Source organism: Mirounga angustirostris, unplaced genomic scaffold (genome assembly GCF_029215605.1).
Source record: "Mirounga angustirostris isolate CCGP_5_RB_7025 unplaced genomic scaffold, mMirAng1.0.hap1 SCAF_14, whole genome shotgun sequence".
Taxonomy (NCBI): domain Eukaryota; kingdom Metazoa; phylum Chordata; class Mammalia; order Carnivora; family Phocidae; genus Mirounga; species Mirounga angustirostris.
In genome coordinates, this window is record NW_026991722.1 from 40,527,819 (window position 1) to 40,545,916 (window position 18,098).

An 18,098-nucleotide genomic window follows, 5' to 3' on the forward strand; every position below is an offset into this window, starting at 1 on the left:
AGGCTAGGATAGCCTGCATGCGATGCAGCGGTAATTAGGATGAATGGAGTGATTTGAAAGAGAGTTGGTCTCAGATCCCAGTTGCTCTCAAATAATGATACTCAAGGAAGAAAAAATATTGCCTCACAAGTAACAAAAAAGAATGCCATACAAAAATTACATCCCAGCTGTTTCTTTATTCTCTTTTATGAGGTCTGTATACACTGTGCTAAATTCTTTGTGACCCCTAAGACCAAACCATAGCGGCCAGTCGATGACAGGGAGTAGGCAGAGCGAGGTCCCCGCTGTAACTGGAGCGCCAGGTCTCCCTGGGAGCCGCAGAGTCGTGGGTAGCAGACAACACCTAAACCTTTAGATGGGGAGATAACTTCCCATGGCTGTGACTGCACATGCATACGGCCCCTGATTTGCCAAAACGACAGCTGAGGTGGCATCATTTCCTCGTAGGGAGTGTGTGCATCATTTCTGTTTGTACCCAGGGGCAAGACAGGTTAATAAGGCCGAGAAGGAGGGGAGGACGTAGGAGTGGGTAATAACTGGAGAGCATCAACCTGGGGGGGAAAAGGAGGAGGGGCGAGGGTGGAGGGTGTTCCCTCTTGCTTCTGCCTATGTGTCAAATGGCAGGAGAAATTTTGAAAGCTGTGAGGAGGAGCTAGTGACTGGGTTTTGGGGTGTTTCGTACCCCACCCTCCCCACTTTGTAGGAAAACCTCTGCACATTCAGAGGTAATTGAATTGGAAGGAGGAGGACTGACCTGGAAATAGGAGGAAAGCAATTCTCCTGCTGTTCCTTCTCCTGTCTTTTATCGCTTGCCTCCTGACTCTCCTCCAAACCCAGCTCCGCTGCGTCAAGGTGGCCGCAGCATACCCCGTGCACGTGCCAGCCATTGGGGAATCTGCTAAAGCCACCCTGTGCATCCCAAGCTGCCCTATTATCCAGCCACCATCCCTGACCATTGGGACCACTTCTGATGGCTGTGGCTTCGGCTGCCCCAGGGAGCATCTTCTGTAAGCAGCTCCTTTTCTGTCTCTCGGTGAGTAACAACCAAAGGATTAGGGAACTCAAGCATGTCACCACGTGCTTCCTCCTTCCAGTTTGGGCTTGAAAGGCAGTAAGGGTGGCAGTGGAAGGCAGAGAAGATAGACTGGGAAAACAAAAACAGAGCTGAGGAAAAGTCAAGGAAGGGTTGAGAGATCTGTGACCTGGAATGACAGGTGTTTTGTTTATTCTTCACGTGCCCCCTGCCAGGACGTTAACATTTTTCAAGGGAATCCCCTGTTCAGTTTTGCTCTGGTGTTTTCCTAAGGAGTAGTGGAATGACTTCATTCCTCAGGCATTTGGCCTAAAGGTTCTGAGGTTTGCTTTTGCTAGGAGTCATTAAATAAGCTGTCGATATTTTACAGTTTAGTTCCACTGAGCTGCAAGAAGAGGAAGAGGAGCCTGGGTGAAGTTGCAAATTATCCAGGACTTTCATTTTACCCACCAGGAGCTAAGAGATGAGCAGAACTCCTAGTTTGAGCAAGGGGTTTAACTTGAGAAAAACAATAAAGAAAAATGTGACTGTCATTGAAAAAATTCCATTAAGTTGGCTTCCACTTAGGTTTTTCAGAGTTTTGTATGTCTGTACTCAGGTGCTATTTTTCTTTGGTGGGGATGAGGGAAAGGGGACTTGTCCAATATCTCCATCTGGCATTTTCTGAGCTGGGAATTTCCTTTTTTTTTTTTCTCTCCATTTTGGCAAAATCCTTTAGCTTCAAGTTATATTTTCAGAATTTAAAGATTTAACTGTATGGGGGTAAACAATTTCTCCATATAAATATATGATGCACGGTTGATGGTCAAATTCTCATTCTGTAACTTCCTGGGGTAGGGAGGACAACAACAACTTCAGAGACCACCTTAAATTAGTATTAGGTAAAATGCAGTGAAAGATTTCTGAGGGATTTGTCCAGATTTCTTTTGCTTCTGGTCTCTGCTGTGTCCAGTATCCTTTGGTTCATCCCTTGCCCATCCATCCTTAACCCCCATAATAGCTAAAAGGTTGTCTGACCCCAGCTCCCTCTAAGTCATTAAGCTGCGAATTTAACTTGAAGACTGGAACAGGACTTCTGCAGACCTCCATTGGCTCTGCCTACAGAGGCAGAAGCGAAGAAGTGGGGGTCCTAGGGCGGGAAGGAAACAAGATTGGTGTGGGAGTGGGAATGTGGCTACATCCTAGGAGAATCATGTGTGTGTATGTATAGGTTAGATATATTATATACACACACATATACATACATACAGATGTGCGCATACATATATATATATTTTGTCAATTAAAAAATATTCTTTCCACGTCATATATTTAGATCATTACTAATAGGATTCTTTATGTTCAGAAAGTTCTTGGGATATAATTTAGTTTATTCCTTGGCATTAAGAATGAGTATATTAAAAAAGTCAAATAAGAGCGTCTTATGTTTTAAAAAGTGGTTATTTAAACTGAATACAATTCCAACAAATTTCATTCTGCAACTATTTGTTAAACACCTACTATGTGCTGAGCACAGAGTTTCTGACAGAGAACAAGAGAGGTGTGGTTTTTCCCCTTCAGTAGCTTACAAGCTAATGGAACTGAGGCCTGGAAACAGAAAGAACAGTGCATGACTATATGATTAGCCTTATGCTACTTTCCGGGAAGGGAAATGTGTGGGTGTTGTGAAAACATGTAACAGGGAGGCTAAAAAAAAATAAATAAATATAATTAATTAATTAAAGTGAATACAAATTGACTTTTTAAATTCCAGTTTTTGGTATTATCTGCATAACAGAGTTTTTGTAAAATTACAAACTATTTAAATAGGCTGATAAAATACGGCAAATGGAATTGAATTGAGTTGGAAATGAACTACACACTCGGGGTATAGACGATAATGCCCTCCTCTTTCTTTCTCCCAAAAAATATGTCCCATAACTCTAGAAATACAACCTCAGAAAAATTAATCATAAAATTGACCTGTTTCTGGGAAATATAGCTCTGCTCTATCTTATATTTAAATAATCAAAAGGCAGTCATTTTGATAAACAGAAGAGGAAGCAAATAAATACAAAATGCCAAGAAAAAGAAGCAAACTATGTTTTGAAACTGTCGATACTTTTAAGCTAATAACTTTTTTCCCCAGATAGTTTATCTTCTTTCCTTTAACTACCTAGCTTTCTAAAACAATAGCTGTGTCTTGAATTTAGTTACCGATCTTTACCCTGTTGAAGGCTACTCCCTATATTTTGAATTATACTTCTTTTTAGACCAGTTTTTTGATTCGAGATCATTAGACTTTCAAAATTTTTTGATTCGAGATCATTTAGACTTTCAAGTTTATGCCAAACCAGTCCCAGGAGTGATCTGAGATGAGTGAAGATTTGTGGGTGTTGTTCTTTACGAAGTTAAAAAAAAGTCCTCATGGTTTCTAACCTTAATCAACTATAACCTCAAATTGTGTGGAGTTGTGGGAAATGATGATTTGTGTACAAATATGTGATCATTAAATTCCAAAGTTAAGTACTTTCTTCATGCTAAGAAATCAGAGTGACATTTATGGATGACCTTAGAGAAGACAATCTTTATATAAAATCAATTGTTTGTAACCCATTTTTTTTTAAATGATACAATAGGATTTGGGTTCTAAGAACTATTGTTCATTTTAATTTTCATTAATACTAAATGACTGTGGTGCCCCTAAAGCCACTTCCTTCGCTTTTCCCTATTAAAATGAATATGGGGCTGCCTGGGTGGTGCAATCTGTTGAGAATTGCACTCTTGGTTTCGGCCAGGGTCCTGATCTCAGGCTCATGGCATTGGGCATCAGGCTCAGAGTCTGCTTAAGACTGCCTCTCCCTCTCCTTCTGTCCTTCCGCACCACCCACCTTCTCTCTCTCTAGAATAAAATAAATAAATCTTTAAAATAAAATGAATATGAAAAATATTGAAGGACCAGAAGATAAATTTGTTTCTGAAACTGACATTATTTTTATCATTAAGACAAAATTGTAATGTGAAAGCTTGTGATCAAATATAATTCCTGATTTTTTCTTCTTTTTTTTTTTTTTGAGGTTTTAATATTATCTTGCGATGCTTGTCAGAAAATTTCTCTTCAAGTTCCTTCTCATCTTCAGGCCGAAACACTTGTAGGCAAAGGTGAGAAATGGCATTAAGAATTTCATAGTTTTAACTGCTACATTTAGCTTCAGGCTGCTCTTGTAAAGTTTGGGATAAAGCCATGTAATAGCTACTTGGCATTAAAATTCAACATAAAATGAAAGATGGACTACTTGTTTTTTGGTAGTGGTTAGAAACAATTAAAGAAGTACCAAGTTAGTTGTATACTTTTCTTGCCAGAAAAATTAGCAAACATCAAAGGGCTAAATTAGCTTAGTTCAGACTAGTGAAGGCATGAAAACCAGAGGCATAGTTTAATCCATATCAACTAATCTGCTGCCAAAATTCCAAAGCCAATGCTCTTTAATTGATTAGATATTAAACAGATGTGTTAAAATTTAAATTGTCCCTAAATAATATTTGTGCTTGAGGTTGACTATAATGAACAAGTACCCCCCGCCCCCCCCCCGCCAAGAATTTATGTGATCTGTTACACAGAATAGCTCGTGGGGAAAGTCAAATAAAATTTCAACAAGTCTTACTATCACAGCCATCCCTCAAGCATAGGTTTGTCGCTCTGAGTCCAAGAGTCACATTCCTTTTATCAGGTTTTTCTTTGGCCTTAAGTTTACACCTTGAATACAGAAGTGGTATCCTTTCCAAGAAAGACATCATTTTGCCCAGTGCTTTGAAGTTTTAAATTAATCCATTGCCTTATATCTTCTAAAAACACTTAAAAGATAATACAAACTATACTCTATAGACACATAGCAAATATGCTAAATATGTTAAATATGAATCTGTAAATGAAATATTTTGATAACAACCCCATTATATATACTACATTACTATATACATATATGTACTATATACATTATATATATACTATATAACCCCATTATATATACTTGCTCAAGTATAGGCCAGTTTTCTTACATTTTGCAAGATAGTTTTAGTTATCAAAGATTGTTGCTGACACGTTTCAAATCTACTGATACCATACAGTTATATACTACATATAAAATGATAAATTTGTATGTATATGTACAAACCCATAAGTAAGAGTTAAAGTGGAAACAATAAATCCAGGGACACTAAGAAAATATTTTATATCTCTTCACAAATTACTTTATGGTGAAAATAATGGAAACTATGACTCCATTTATTTAATTATTTAATTTCCATGGCCCCTCAATTTTATAATAGCAGGTACTCAACAAGCTCCAAGCGTAACCTCCCTCTTTTTGCTTCTCGTGGACTTACTGTCTGTTGTCATTCCTGTAAAACCTGTTCTATTCCTGTTTTATTTTACAAATTACTGCAAATGTCTTCCCTGCAGCGAATCTGAAGGAATGCTTCCCGTCGGCCCGCCTATTCCTGTCGAGCGATCCTGACTTCAGGATTCTAGAAGATGGCTCCATTTACACAACACATAACCTCATTTTGTCTTCTGAAAGGAAGAGCTTTTCCATTTTTCCTTCAGACAGCCAGAGCCAAGAACAGAAAAAGATAGAAATCGTACTGGACGTGGGAGGAAAGAAGGTATACAGTCTGCTTATGAGAGTCCATCATTTCATGTATTTCCTTCCCCGCTAAAATCATTGTTCCTGAACACTCACTTGTTTATTGATTCCACTTCTAATTAACCTATGCAAAGACTAGACTGTTTCAAGGAGTGGTAGAGCTAACTACAAAATGGTGTAAAAATGAACAGCTCGGCAGCCTATCAAAGGTTTCAGATAGGGGTTGGCGATGTGGCAATTAGCACAACCAACCTGAAGAACAGGCAGGGTTGAGTCTAAAACTCAGTGAAAACTGATTCAGGTTGGAGGTGTGGCACTCCACCCTGAGTAGCTTTCTCCCAAGTGACTGTGGGTTCCAGTCGCTTTAAAGAGATTGTCTACAGCTTACTCCCATCTTAACAGAAAATGCCACGGGGTCCCTCTCTTCAGAGAATGAAGTATAGCCAGCCCACAGGATTGGTTGGAATGTTCTGGCTCCAGGCTCATTTTCTTGCAGTGAGTGCTAGTGATCGAGGAGTGGGAAGGGAGAGGTTACTGAAATTCACAGAAATCTCACTTTAAGCAAATTCTGCACCATGAAATAAGTCTTGTGGAATAATTTATTAATAAGTAATTTAATTTATGAGAGACTTTTCCAGCTAAATTCCTTCTGATTATAAGAATTCTTCGCCAAACTTAGAATATGCTCACATTTTAATATGCATTACACATATTACAAATTTAGGAGAAGGCTTATAAAACATTATTTCATACTCTAGAGTTCCCACATCACATAAAATAAAATATACTTGAACAAATGCTGACCTCTGTCTTTGCATTGTTATACAAATGTTTTGCACTGTAGCCCATGTTTTAACAAATATTGGTTGTACCACGCCTAGTGGAATAAAATCAGTTTTTAGATATTTGTTAACAGATTATCTCAGTTTAGGGGGTTTATACTTCTCAAGATGGCATCTTTCAGCAATGCCTTACAAAATTCTGGTTTATTAACTGGTTAAATCGAATGAAACTGGTTCTTACGTGTGCATGTATGTATCTTAATAAAAAACAGAAATGGTTTGGGTATTACCTGTGATATCATTATGTACAAGCCTTCCTTATTTTCCTCATGTTGATGTACATGTGAAAATCACAGTTCCTGACGAGAGGCAGGGCTGTATTTCTTCGTCTCTCACCACATGCAGGCTCCCAAGAAGAGGCACTCCAGAGACACAGTTCTCAAACGCAGCAAGAGACGATGGGCCCCTATTCCCTGTTCACTAATGGAAAACTCATTAGGTCCATTTCCACAACATATTCAGCAGGTACATTTTACCTTGTTTGACTTTATATAGTAGAGGTTTTGCTTGTTTACTTTTAAAACTTTCCATTTGAATGGAATCAGGCCTTTAACCTGTTTGTACTAATAAGGATCATCCATTCACCAGGACTAGAAAAAAAAAAAATCAGTGACAAACACTTTCCTCCAGAAATCATATTCAACATTTAGAAACAAGTTTATTTTTTGAGTTTCTGATGCTCTTAAATCTACATCCAGATTTTCCTGAATACTCTACCAGACTTCAGCATTCTAGGAGAGAGGACATGCCTACAGATTTTGCATAATTCAATTGTCCCCTTAATTAACACTTATCCTCACAAAAAAGACCAGTATTTTTGTTTATACCAAAAAGGTGATGTCACTGCCAGCTAGCTGAAGTGTAAAAATAGACCAGCTTTGAAATTATGAATTAATTGTGGGTGGAAGGTTGCATTATTTTTACTTTTTTTTTTTTTTAAGATTTTATTTATTTATTTGACAGAGAGAGACACAGCGAGAGAGGGAACACAAGCAGGGGGAGTGGGAGAGGGAGAAGCAGGCTTCCCACGGAGCAGGGGGCCTGATGCGGGGCTTGATCCCAGGACCCTGGGACCATGACCTGAGCCGAAGGCAGACGCTTAACGACTGAGCCACCCAGGCGCCCCTATTTTTACTTTTTTTAATCAGAAAAGTTTCCATTCCAAATAAGTCAAAACCACTGAAATTGTTACTATGCTTTATACAGGAATAAGAACTAAGTTACTAGGAATTGTGAAGGTATGTTCGACTCCAAGGTTTTCCAGAAATATGCAGAGAATTCAGAAGAATTTGGGATCAAATAGATGATCCAGTTTGTGGCTTTGCACATTGTAGAATGTGAATAAGAATGTGAAAAATATGGGGAATGATGGGAAGATAAGCAGGGGAAAGAAAGAATAGGTGAATAGGAAAGAGAGCAAGTGATAAAAATTAAAGCATCACGACAGATTAGGTTGAAGGTATTTATCGTAGCATATTTGTTCTTTTACTAAATTGTCACTTAATGTTATAGGTCCAATCTGATGCTGCACAGAACTACACCATCTTTTACTCCATAAGTGGACCAGGAGTGGACAAAGAACCCTTCAATTTGTTCTACATAGATAAGGACACGGGGGATATCTTTTGTACACGAAGCATAGACCGTGAGCAATATGAACAGTTTCCAGTAAGATCATTGGATTATTCAGAATTATCTTTTTAGTTATGGTTTTTATACTTTCAGTGCTGCTTATTTACATATTAGAAGCATTATTTGATTTAACATTTTAAATATTGTTAATGTATAATGTAAACTTCAAATTTCTATTAGTGCTATTAAATGAAGAAAGATAATGAGTATCATAAGGGAAGAAAAAGGGAGAAAAGCTATGTAAAATATAATGACAAATTTTAAAGGCCAGGCTTTGATCTGTAGAACCCTGAGACAATAGCAGTAATTTTGTTGAGTTTGTAGTTCCCTATAATAACAGGTTTCAATTATTCTCAACCTGACTGTACATTATAAATCACATGAGAACTTTTTAAAAAATACTGATGCTTGGGTCACTTCCCAGAAATTTTGATTTAATTGTTCTGGGATGGGGCCCCAGCAATTGAAAATTTGAAGTCACCCAACATAATTCTAAACATATCTTAAGATTGAGGTTCACTGCTTTCACCTCTTGAATAATATTGTGCTTCTTTTCTTTTCTTCTCTCTGACTGTCCTACAGCCATGAGAACCTTGGATATCATTTTATTTCTTTAGTAATCCAGAATAAGTTTATAAGTTCCTCTTATTCTATCTAATTTGACCCAAAGAAAAATTCTAGCTCTTCTGAAAATTAAATCCTTTCTTTTTTCTGTCTCAAACTTCACATATCTCCTTAGTGTTCTGAGGTCTAACCTGACATACAGGAGAAATTCACAGTGAGTTTCAGGGAGATGGTGAGTTAAATTGTTTAAGCGCTTGGATTCTTGAATTAAAGAACTCTTCATTAAAGGAGTCCATAAAAGGGAAAATTATCTCATACTTGGGCAGTCCAGAAAGTAACATCTTATCAGATATCCGAAAGATAAGCAGGAACTAGTAGCCACACAAAGGCAGCCATGAAAGGAGTGAATGATCACGGGGGGAGTGGGGAGGGTGAAGACCCTATCCTAAGGATGTCAAAGCATTGGATAAGGTTGTAAAATTTTTAGAACAGCATAATGTCCCACTTTAGGGATTTCATAATTAAATTAAATGGTTGGGTTAGAATGACACATTTTCTTTATAATTTTATGCTCCCACCCAAATTCTCTAAACAGACATACTTTATGCATAATAATACTAAATTATTACTTTAAGAAATAGCTTACATAGACTCTAATAGGAGAGGTACACTAAGCATTATTGCAAACATTATAATCTATCAAGAAACCAAATAAAAAGTTGATATATATATAGGTATGTGTGTGTGTAAATATGTAAATTCTCTGCCCCCCCCTTTTAAAAAGATTTTATTTATTTATTTGTTAGAGTACAAGCAGAGGCGGCGGCAGGTAGAGGGAGAAGCAGGCTCCCACTGAGCAAGGAGCCCAATGGAGGTGTCTATCCATGGACCCTGGGAGCATGACCTGAGCTGAAGGTGGATGCTTAATCCACTGAACTACCCAGGCGTCCCTCTGCCTCTTTTAAAGATCCAGTATAAGAAGAAAAGATCTAACACTAGTAGTCACTCCTGAGGAGAAATAATAACTCTGTATGCTGCAATGTACATTTCATTTCTTATTTTGCTGATAACATCCTGTTTTTGAATTTTTGAAGTCTTCAGCTGCTTCTCACTGGATCATTGTCAGAGAAAAGGAGGAGAGAATAGTTTTATTAAAAAGAAAAGGGCGTGTGGGTGGTGCAGCCGATTAAGTAACCAACTCTTGGTTTTGACTCTGTTGTGATCTCAGGGTGGTGATCTCAGGGTCGTGAGACCATGCCCACCTGGGGCTCTGTGCTCAGCATGGAGTTGGCTTAAGACTCTCTCTCCCTCTCCTCTGCCCTTCACCCCCGTGCGCTCTCTCTAAAATAAATAATAAATAAATCTAAAAAAAAAAAAATAAGTTACACTGGAGTGCCAGGCTGGCTTAAGTTGGTAGAGCATGTGACTCTTGATCTCAGGATTGTGAGTTCAAGCCCGATGTTGGATGAAGAGATTACTTTTTTTAAAAAGTTACTTTGCTATTTTTTAACATCTTTTGAAGGACAAAAGGAATAAAATAGTTTGGAATTTATGCTTATTGTTGGGCTTCTGGATAATTTTTATTTCAGAATTACCCATGTTTTTCTAGTTCCCATTAACATAGTTAAGGTTGAATTGATATTAAGAAATACCACTTGCAAATTAGTAAGATTCATAAAGGGAAGTATAACAACCAGATATAAACATGATGAAACATGGAATCACTTGAGGCAATATAGAATGGAAGCCTTCTCTGTCAACATAGAGGTGCAAACTAAAATAATACATCTTTGCTTTTCTATCAAATCAATTTCACTTACTAGCTTTATATTGGAAAGCTTATTTCTCTGGAAATTAGTAGATCTTCATTATCTGCCACTTTTTCTTTTAGCCTTAGACGCATCACAACCTTCAAGAATCTGTTTCCTTCTCTGTCTTACGGGCTACTAATAGTTGTCTTATCTACCTCAGAGCTGCTGCAAACATTAAATACTCAAATATTGGTAAAATCAGTATGTAAACTGTACAGCTCTTTAAAAATATCCTAGTGGGAGGTCACACAATACATATGCTCTAGGATTTTGTCCTCAAAACAGGATTTTGACAGGATTTCCCTATTTTTTGCATTTATCTAACCTATACAAATGTTATGTATTACTCAATTATTGTTACTTGAAATAATTTGAGTTCATTGATTATTGGCACAGGTTGCCATGGGTCTAATTCAATACACATCCTCATTGTGCTTCTGTTCTCTGTCTTGCCCCATGTTAAATTGTTTAATCTTGGCTTGTATTTTTCCAGATGAGTCACATCATTATTACAGTTTGAGGAGTTTGTCTTAAACCATTAAATTCATCTAATCTTTCGGGGATGTGTATAAGTCCATTTTATCCAAGCTTTTCAAAGAATAGATGTATAAGAAGAGGATTTTCTTCAATAGTTCCAGGTTATTCTATGAAAGAAAGCAGTTGCATACCTATTTCTCTTTGAGTGTTGAGGAGAATCTGTATCTTTTATAAATACATAGGGAGAAATTGGTTTCAGGCTAGTCCTTTTCCCATCCAACCAGAGCCTTATTATCTTGCAACATGTTTCTTTTTCAACTGCACAGGTCCACCCATTGTCTTTATATGTATGTTGCTAATCACATTGTGTACCCACTCCACTTTGGGGCCACTGCTTCCCCCACCTCTGCCCAATCTACACTAGATATCTTTCTTTACAAGGTCAAACTCAAGTTCCCACTCCTTTTGGCAACTGTTTGCATCTTCCCAAAGATAAAAAAAAAAAAAAAATTTAGCAAATTGCAGTGGGAAAGGGCTAAAAGAGATGAGATTGTTCAAGCTACAGAAGAATTCAAGGGAGAAACAATATATCAAAAATGCACATGAAATTTAAATAATACTCTTCTAACTCAGCTAAAAATATGACTAATTTTAAAGTATAATATTCTATATACTTCTTATAGCAATATTCAAGTATATGATTATTGCTTTCAGTATAAAATAATGTGAACTCTACTATAAAACCAGTACTATTATTGAGTTTACTTTAATGACTAAATAAGAAAATATTTATAATTAGTTTCTCTATTACAGGAACATAAATGGATTCTCCTAGGAGCTAGGCTATGCTTTAAAGTTTAGCTATATTCCTAGCTTACATCATCCTCTCTACAATAATGATTTCTGGAGATACTTAGCTCATTATTAGTAAAAAAAATAAAACGAGGTACCTGAAAATAGTACCTGAAACAAAATCACCATGTCTGAATCTGTGGAATGTGAGATGATGATATTTACTTGTTGTTAAACATCAGGAAACACTATTATTTCAAACTATAAATGATTGTATGGTGGGAACCAGATAATCTTCATTTCTGATGAAGAGAAACACTAGCAAGAAATTGTGTAAATTATAGCAGGATGGATTTAGGCTAAAATTTAATGCCAATGTGATGAAGTAGAAGAATTCATTGCGTGATTCTATGGAGAATGTTTATGATAATTTTTTACAAAGGGCCGATTTAAAGGATAGTTTATCATTCTAAAGAGGAAAGATGGATGGAATTGAATGTGAAAAGCTACTTATTGAAGAATTACCTTCTTGGGCACTGTGTTAGGTGCTTTGGCATACAAATATCAGTATGTCTCAGGCTTCATCCCTGAGGACAATTGTCATCTTATAAAGACATAAAACAATTCATAGTTTTCTGTAGCTAAAAATCTCAAAATAGCAGCAGTTTAAAGAAAGAAAAATTCATACAAAATCTGAGGGGAAAGGAAAAGATTGATAGGAATGCTGATAGGTGTGACATCCTGATAAGACGGTGGTGATGAAAACCACCATGCTGCTGATGGGGATGGTGAACCGGAATACCCCTGTATTTCCACTCGGAGTTCGGAATTTATTGAGAAATAAGAGCTAGTGATCAGACTGATGGAAATCAAAGTATGAGTTTTATTACTGAAAAAGTCTACCTGGGGATTGTTTGGGGAAAAGTAAATAAGGAAACAGAAAGAACATGGTCATTTCAATACCTTCCATCCCAGAGATTGGAGTGGAAGTTTCTTCCCCTCTGGATGAACCGTGAAGATGCAATGTTGCCTTTTCACACAATAGTGGGGATTTTGTGGTTACTCTGGTAGATGATACCTAGATCACTAAAGAATCTGATTGGGTAATATCATGATCAAAATTGTGCTATGTGGAAATGAATCTGACTCTTGAGTGCTGCAGAAACTGGAGAAGGTTAATTAGGACAATTGCAGGAAAATTGGTAGGATAACATGTAGGAGACATTTTGGGTCTCTTGAGAATGATGACATTAAGAATAAAAAAGAGATAATGAGTGGCAGAGACACAGAAATGCCAGAATCTCTAGAACTTGGCAACTGACAAATAAGGCTAATGAAAGACAGGGAGGAGGTAGATACCTGGAATTTTAACCCTGGTTCATTTTGGAAGATGGTTACAGTAGGAAAATCAGGAAGAATTGATATTGGTGAAGAACTAAATTAATACAGAATCCACCTTGGGCATGTTTAGTTGGTGCTGTCAGTAAAAGAAAATCTGTTTAACTCAACAACTATTTATTGAACACCTATTATGCATAAGCCACATAAGAAGAGGGCAGAAATAAATTGATGTTCTTTGAAAGAAAAGGACATTAAATCCTGGCCTTTGAAACCAAGATATATCATTTTGAGATGGGATTTGGAATGTGTATGTGATTTTATTGGCACTTTTATTACACAAGAAATATGTTTATGATAGAAAAACGAGAACATGCAGGTAAATAGAGAAAAGAATTTATAACTGAATCACTGAAGATAGTTGATATCTATTTATACATATATGCAAATCCATAAATAAATGGAATCCTGTTTTTTATAAACTTTAATAAAATACTTGTTATTAGCATAACTGGGGGATATTTACATACATTCTAACAAGCAGAAGGGCACGCGGTTAATTCTCGGAGAACAGAGTAGCCTCATTTAGCTGGGGAGCATGGTCCTGGGTGGGCGAATCACGCGGACGCTGCAGGAGGATGGAAGGCATATGGCAGCATCCACTGTGCTGGTGTGTTTTCCATCACACAGGTTCTTAGTTGCATATTCTTTTGTGGATGACTTTTTAAACATCATGTCTTTCCCCAACTGCTAGGCTTAATTTTGTGCCTAATTTGTCATTTGCGAACAAGCTGACGGTGCTTGCCTACCTTTCAGCTATATGCCTACGCCACAACAGCAGACGGTTACGCCCCGGAGTACCCACTCCCCTTGCTATTCAAAGTGGAAGATGATAACGATAATGCTCCGTATTTTGAAAACAAAGTGACTGTCTTTAGTGTGCCTGAAAATTGTCGAACTGGTAAGTCCACATGGCAGGAAAACACTAGATTTTTGCTTTGATTCAGTTCCTCAGTAATGTTTTAAACACAATTATGCAAAAACACTTAAAAATGCTTGAATGCCAAGGATATTCTATATAAAACTTTGTAATCTTCGAAGAGCATATACTCTTCAAACAAACCTTTTTGTGCTCATTTTTGCTATGCACAGGTACAAGGCAGCTAATACATGAAGTTACTAACTTTGTTAGATTAATCCACAATGCATATGAGTGTGTCACAGAAATGCTATTCATATTTTCTATTTTGACCATGTACATGGGTGTCACAGATGCATTCATAAAGCAATAAATAATCTGAGTCTTTAAAAAGTTTCAATACATTTTCAAGGACCCAGAAATATATCATCTCATGGAAATGTTTATCTGACTTTTAACAATATATACATATATTTCCTTGGCAAATTGGTTTGATGTTATAGGCAGCCAAGATTGTGACCTAGGCACATCAGTGGGCATAAGACTATCCAGTTTATTTTAAAAATAAAAATGTTACAAGAAATGCCTCCTCCATTCTCTTGTCATTATATATGTATGCATGTTTAACATTGTTCTTTCATAGTTAGTGGTTTGCTAAAGCAACATTTCTCATACTTGGATGTCTGGGCTGTAAAGCTTGTCTAAATGGTACTCAGACTGCTACATAATGCTTGTCTTACATATACTAATGATTACTTGCATATATTAACAATTCAGCACATTTATTAAAATACCAAGGTATAAAATCTTTGTTATCATATTCAAAGCTGTGCTATTCCTCTCACTTACATTATCAAGTTGGCCCATAAAAGAACCAAGACCTTGCAGAGAAGGTCCCATCCAAAATGGTCTGTGAACTGGGGTGGTGGGTTGAGGGGGAAGGATTTGAGAACCACTCTTACCAAAGGTGGTGTGCATCTTCCCAGACATGTGGCATATAAATCCTGTTATTCAAAATGCCCACATCGTTGAAATTTCCAAGTGAGGGGAGCTTGGAGTTTGGGAGAGCGCTTAAGACACTCCACCTGTTTGTAAATTCAATATACTTGTCATTTTGGGGAGAATAGGCTACAACCATAGCTTGTTTGTTTGTAATTCAATTATATGGCTCTTTTAAGTTGTTGACAATATGGGATTTATCTGAACAGGAACTTCGGTGGGACAAGTGACTGCCATAGACCTCGATGAACCTGACACTCTCCATACTCGTCTGAAATATAAAATCTTACAGCAAATCCCAGATCATCCAAAGCATTTCTCCATACATCCAGACACGGGTGTCATCACCACAACTACACCTTTGCTGGATAGAGAAGTAATGAACTGATTACCTAATTTTACAGTCACTAAACTATATTCACGCTGATAATGAACTCCCAGAGGAGTCTGACCACCTCTCCAAGCTTGCTTCCATACAGGCTGTGCTTAGGGCTTCTCTGGATACTTCCTTTGTGTCTACCAAGATTTGGGGAAGGTACAAGGAATTAGATAAGTTCTTACTTAAAATCATTGACCTGATGTGCTGTGTGGATGTGAAATAGCTTTAAATTTTGAAATTTTGTTAGACATATCAGGTTTCTATTGTACTGACTAGCCAATCTCTTGTTCTGTATTTATATTTAAGGTGGCCTTTCTTTTTTTTTTTTGTAAAAAAATAAATAAAGGAATGTAAAATAATCAGAGCCTACACATGGCTATGAGAATTGCAAGTTATAGGAAATAGAAGTGTTCATCAATATACCTTTTTCTTTCTTTTTTTTTTTTTCAGCATTGTGATACATACAAGTTAGTAATGGAAGTGCGAGACATGGGGGGCCAACCTTTTGGTTTATTTAATACAGGAACAATTACTATTTCACTTGAGGATGAAAATGACAATCCACCATATTTTACCGAAACTTCTGTGAGTATATCTTTGTATTCATTTACCTAGGTTCATTTACTTTTTCAAAAAAACACACAAGGAATTTGGTAATTCTGTGAGATTACGTATTTTGGTTTTAAGAGCTACCACTGACAGATAACATGTAAAAAATATGATTTCTGTAAAAATAATTGAAGAACCAGTTATTTCTAAATGCTAGGGAAAAAAACTACTCTTTTGGCTATCTAAGGGCTTCTTTGTCCTTGATGTTGTTCATGTATTCACCATTTTCTTGGATGCCAAGTTCTGTTATTGGATGCTTTGGATTTAAATTTATTTTATAGAGTGCAGGAAAGGATGCCTTGGATTTAAATTTATTTTACAGAGTGCAGGAAAAGAGCCCCCCCCCCCCCCCCCCCCAGTATCCTTTGCACTTCAACTTCCTAAGGTGCAAAAGAGATTAGCTTTATATCCTCTGCTTAGCTGGGACATCAATAAGTACAGTGTGGCCCTCCCATTATCTATATGCAGATCCTCCCAGCATCATGTATGAGTGAAATTTTCCTTAGGAAGTACACAGTACAAGAAATATATATAGGATGACACTTCCAGGAAATGGCTCTTCTTTCCTGAACTTTTAGTAAGTGATCATTTTTTCATTAATCTATACCAGAGTACAAGTTAGAGAAGAGAAAACCTTCAGTGATAGGCACATTCATACAATGTTTTATATGAATCCCTACAATTTGTAAGGATATGTTTATCCCATAGTTTATTTGAGAAAATGAAAAGTCAGTTAAGTAATTTGCTTATGATCTCATACATATAGACCATGTAAGAGGAAAAACTGGGATTAGAATCAAGATCTGTTATACTCCAAAGGCTATGAGGTTATCATCCTTCTTTGAATTCATTTTACATTTCTAGAAGATTCTGGTTTACTACTTTTTTAAATCTTTTAATATAATATGCTTCTGTAGCTATATTTCTTTTTTGGAGGGAAGAGGAAAAAATGTGATTTAATTTCTCAAAAAAAGGAAAAACTTTTTCCTTAAAATGTCTGCTAAGGAATCAGAAGTAAATTAAAAACAAAAATTGGCATAATAACAAGTCATCCAGTAATAATAAGAAATCAGTGTAGGTTATAATTATCTATAAATGTTGAAGGCTTAATATGTTAATATAAAAGGGACCATAGGCTATAATTATTGAGGAGATTCAGAATAGAGACAGATCTGAGGGCTTGAGTGATTTCAGAGAAGTTTAGAAGTTAAGACATGAATTAGTCTTTGAAGAATGGATAAGATTTGAGAAAGCAGTTTAGTGAGGAAAGAAGTAATCTATGCATGAAATTTGTAAATTCTTTCCAATTTATGATGGCATGTTCCCATATAACTTTATTTTCTTTTTCTTTAAATGTAGAAAATCATGTTGTTAAAGCTATGAATTTATCATAACAAGAGGCAATTGTTTTAGTATTTTACAGAAGTAGAAGAAAACAGAATTGATGTCGAGATTTTACGAATGGCGGTACATGACCAGGACTTGCCTTACACTCCTCACTCAAAGGCTATCTACAAGATCCTACAGGGAAATGAAAATGGAAACTTCAAAATTAGCACAGACCCCAATACAAATGAAGCAGTCTTGTGTGTTGTCAAGGTAAACAACAACAACAAAACGATCAAGCAATACTTTAAAAAATACTAATGTATAATGTACATATTATATATCTCTATAGTACTTCCTGTATGTATATGGCTAGAGAATTGCAATGCAATGCTGAAATGATTTACATTTGTTTACTTAAATATTTTAATTATTATTATTTTACCCTTACTTTTTTTCTTAGAAGATGGGCATTGCAGGCACAAAACACATTGTTCTCTATACATGGGGAAAACCAAGGCAAAGAAATATTGTATTAGTAATCAAATATTAGTCTTAGAAGGAGTCTTAGACACCCACTTGTCCCTTACTTTATAGAACACAAGACAGAGAGAAATGGAAGAACCACTACTGGAAATCAAACCTCTAGATTTTTCAATTGCCTTCATGCTCATATTATACTTTTACTTCTCTATGATGCATAAGACAGACTATTTATTAAATATTCAGCAGCTATTCCCATTAATCCTCCT

At 36.5% G+C, this 18,098-nt stretch overlaps 1 protein-coding gene across 2 annotated transcripts in view; it reads left to right on the forward strand.

Moving 5' to 3' along the window:
- Positions 1-586: 586 nt before the first annotated feature.
- The window catches only part of DSC1 (desmocollin 1), a 30,389-nt gene continuing 12,877 nt past the window's right edge, over positions 587-18,098 (forward strand). Inside the window, exons 1-9 of one of the 2 annotated variants that reach the window (XM_064578831.1) lie at positions 587-1,033; positions 4,090-4,174; positions 5,475-5,677; positions 6,846-6,965; positions 8,013-8,168; positions 13,931-14,075; positions 15,242-15,408; positions 15,862-15,996; positions 17,434-17,619. In XM_064578831.1, coding sequence (XP_064434901.1) covers positions 971-1,033; positions 4,090-4,174; positions 5,475-5,677; positions 6,846-6,965; positions 8,013-8,168; positions 13,931-14,075; positions 15,242-15,408; positions 15,862-15,996; positions 17,434-17,619 — 1,260 coding nt within the window. In that variant the 5' untranslated portion in view covers positions 587-970. The remainder of the gene's footprint in view (positions 1,034-4,089; positions 4,175-5,474; positions 5,678-6,845; positions 6,966-8,012; positions 8,169-13,930; positions 14,076-15,241; positions 15,409-15,861; positions 15,997-17,433; positions 17,620-18,098) is intronic. The other variant, XM_064578832.1, reaches the window with a different exon arrangement.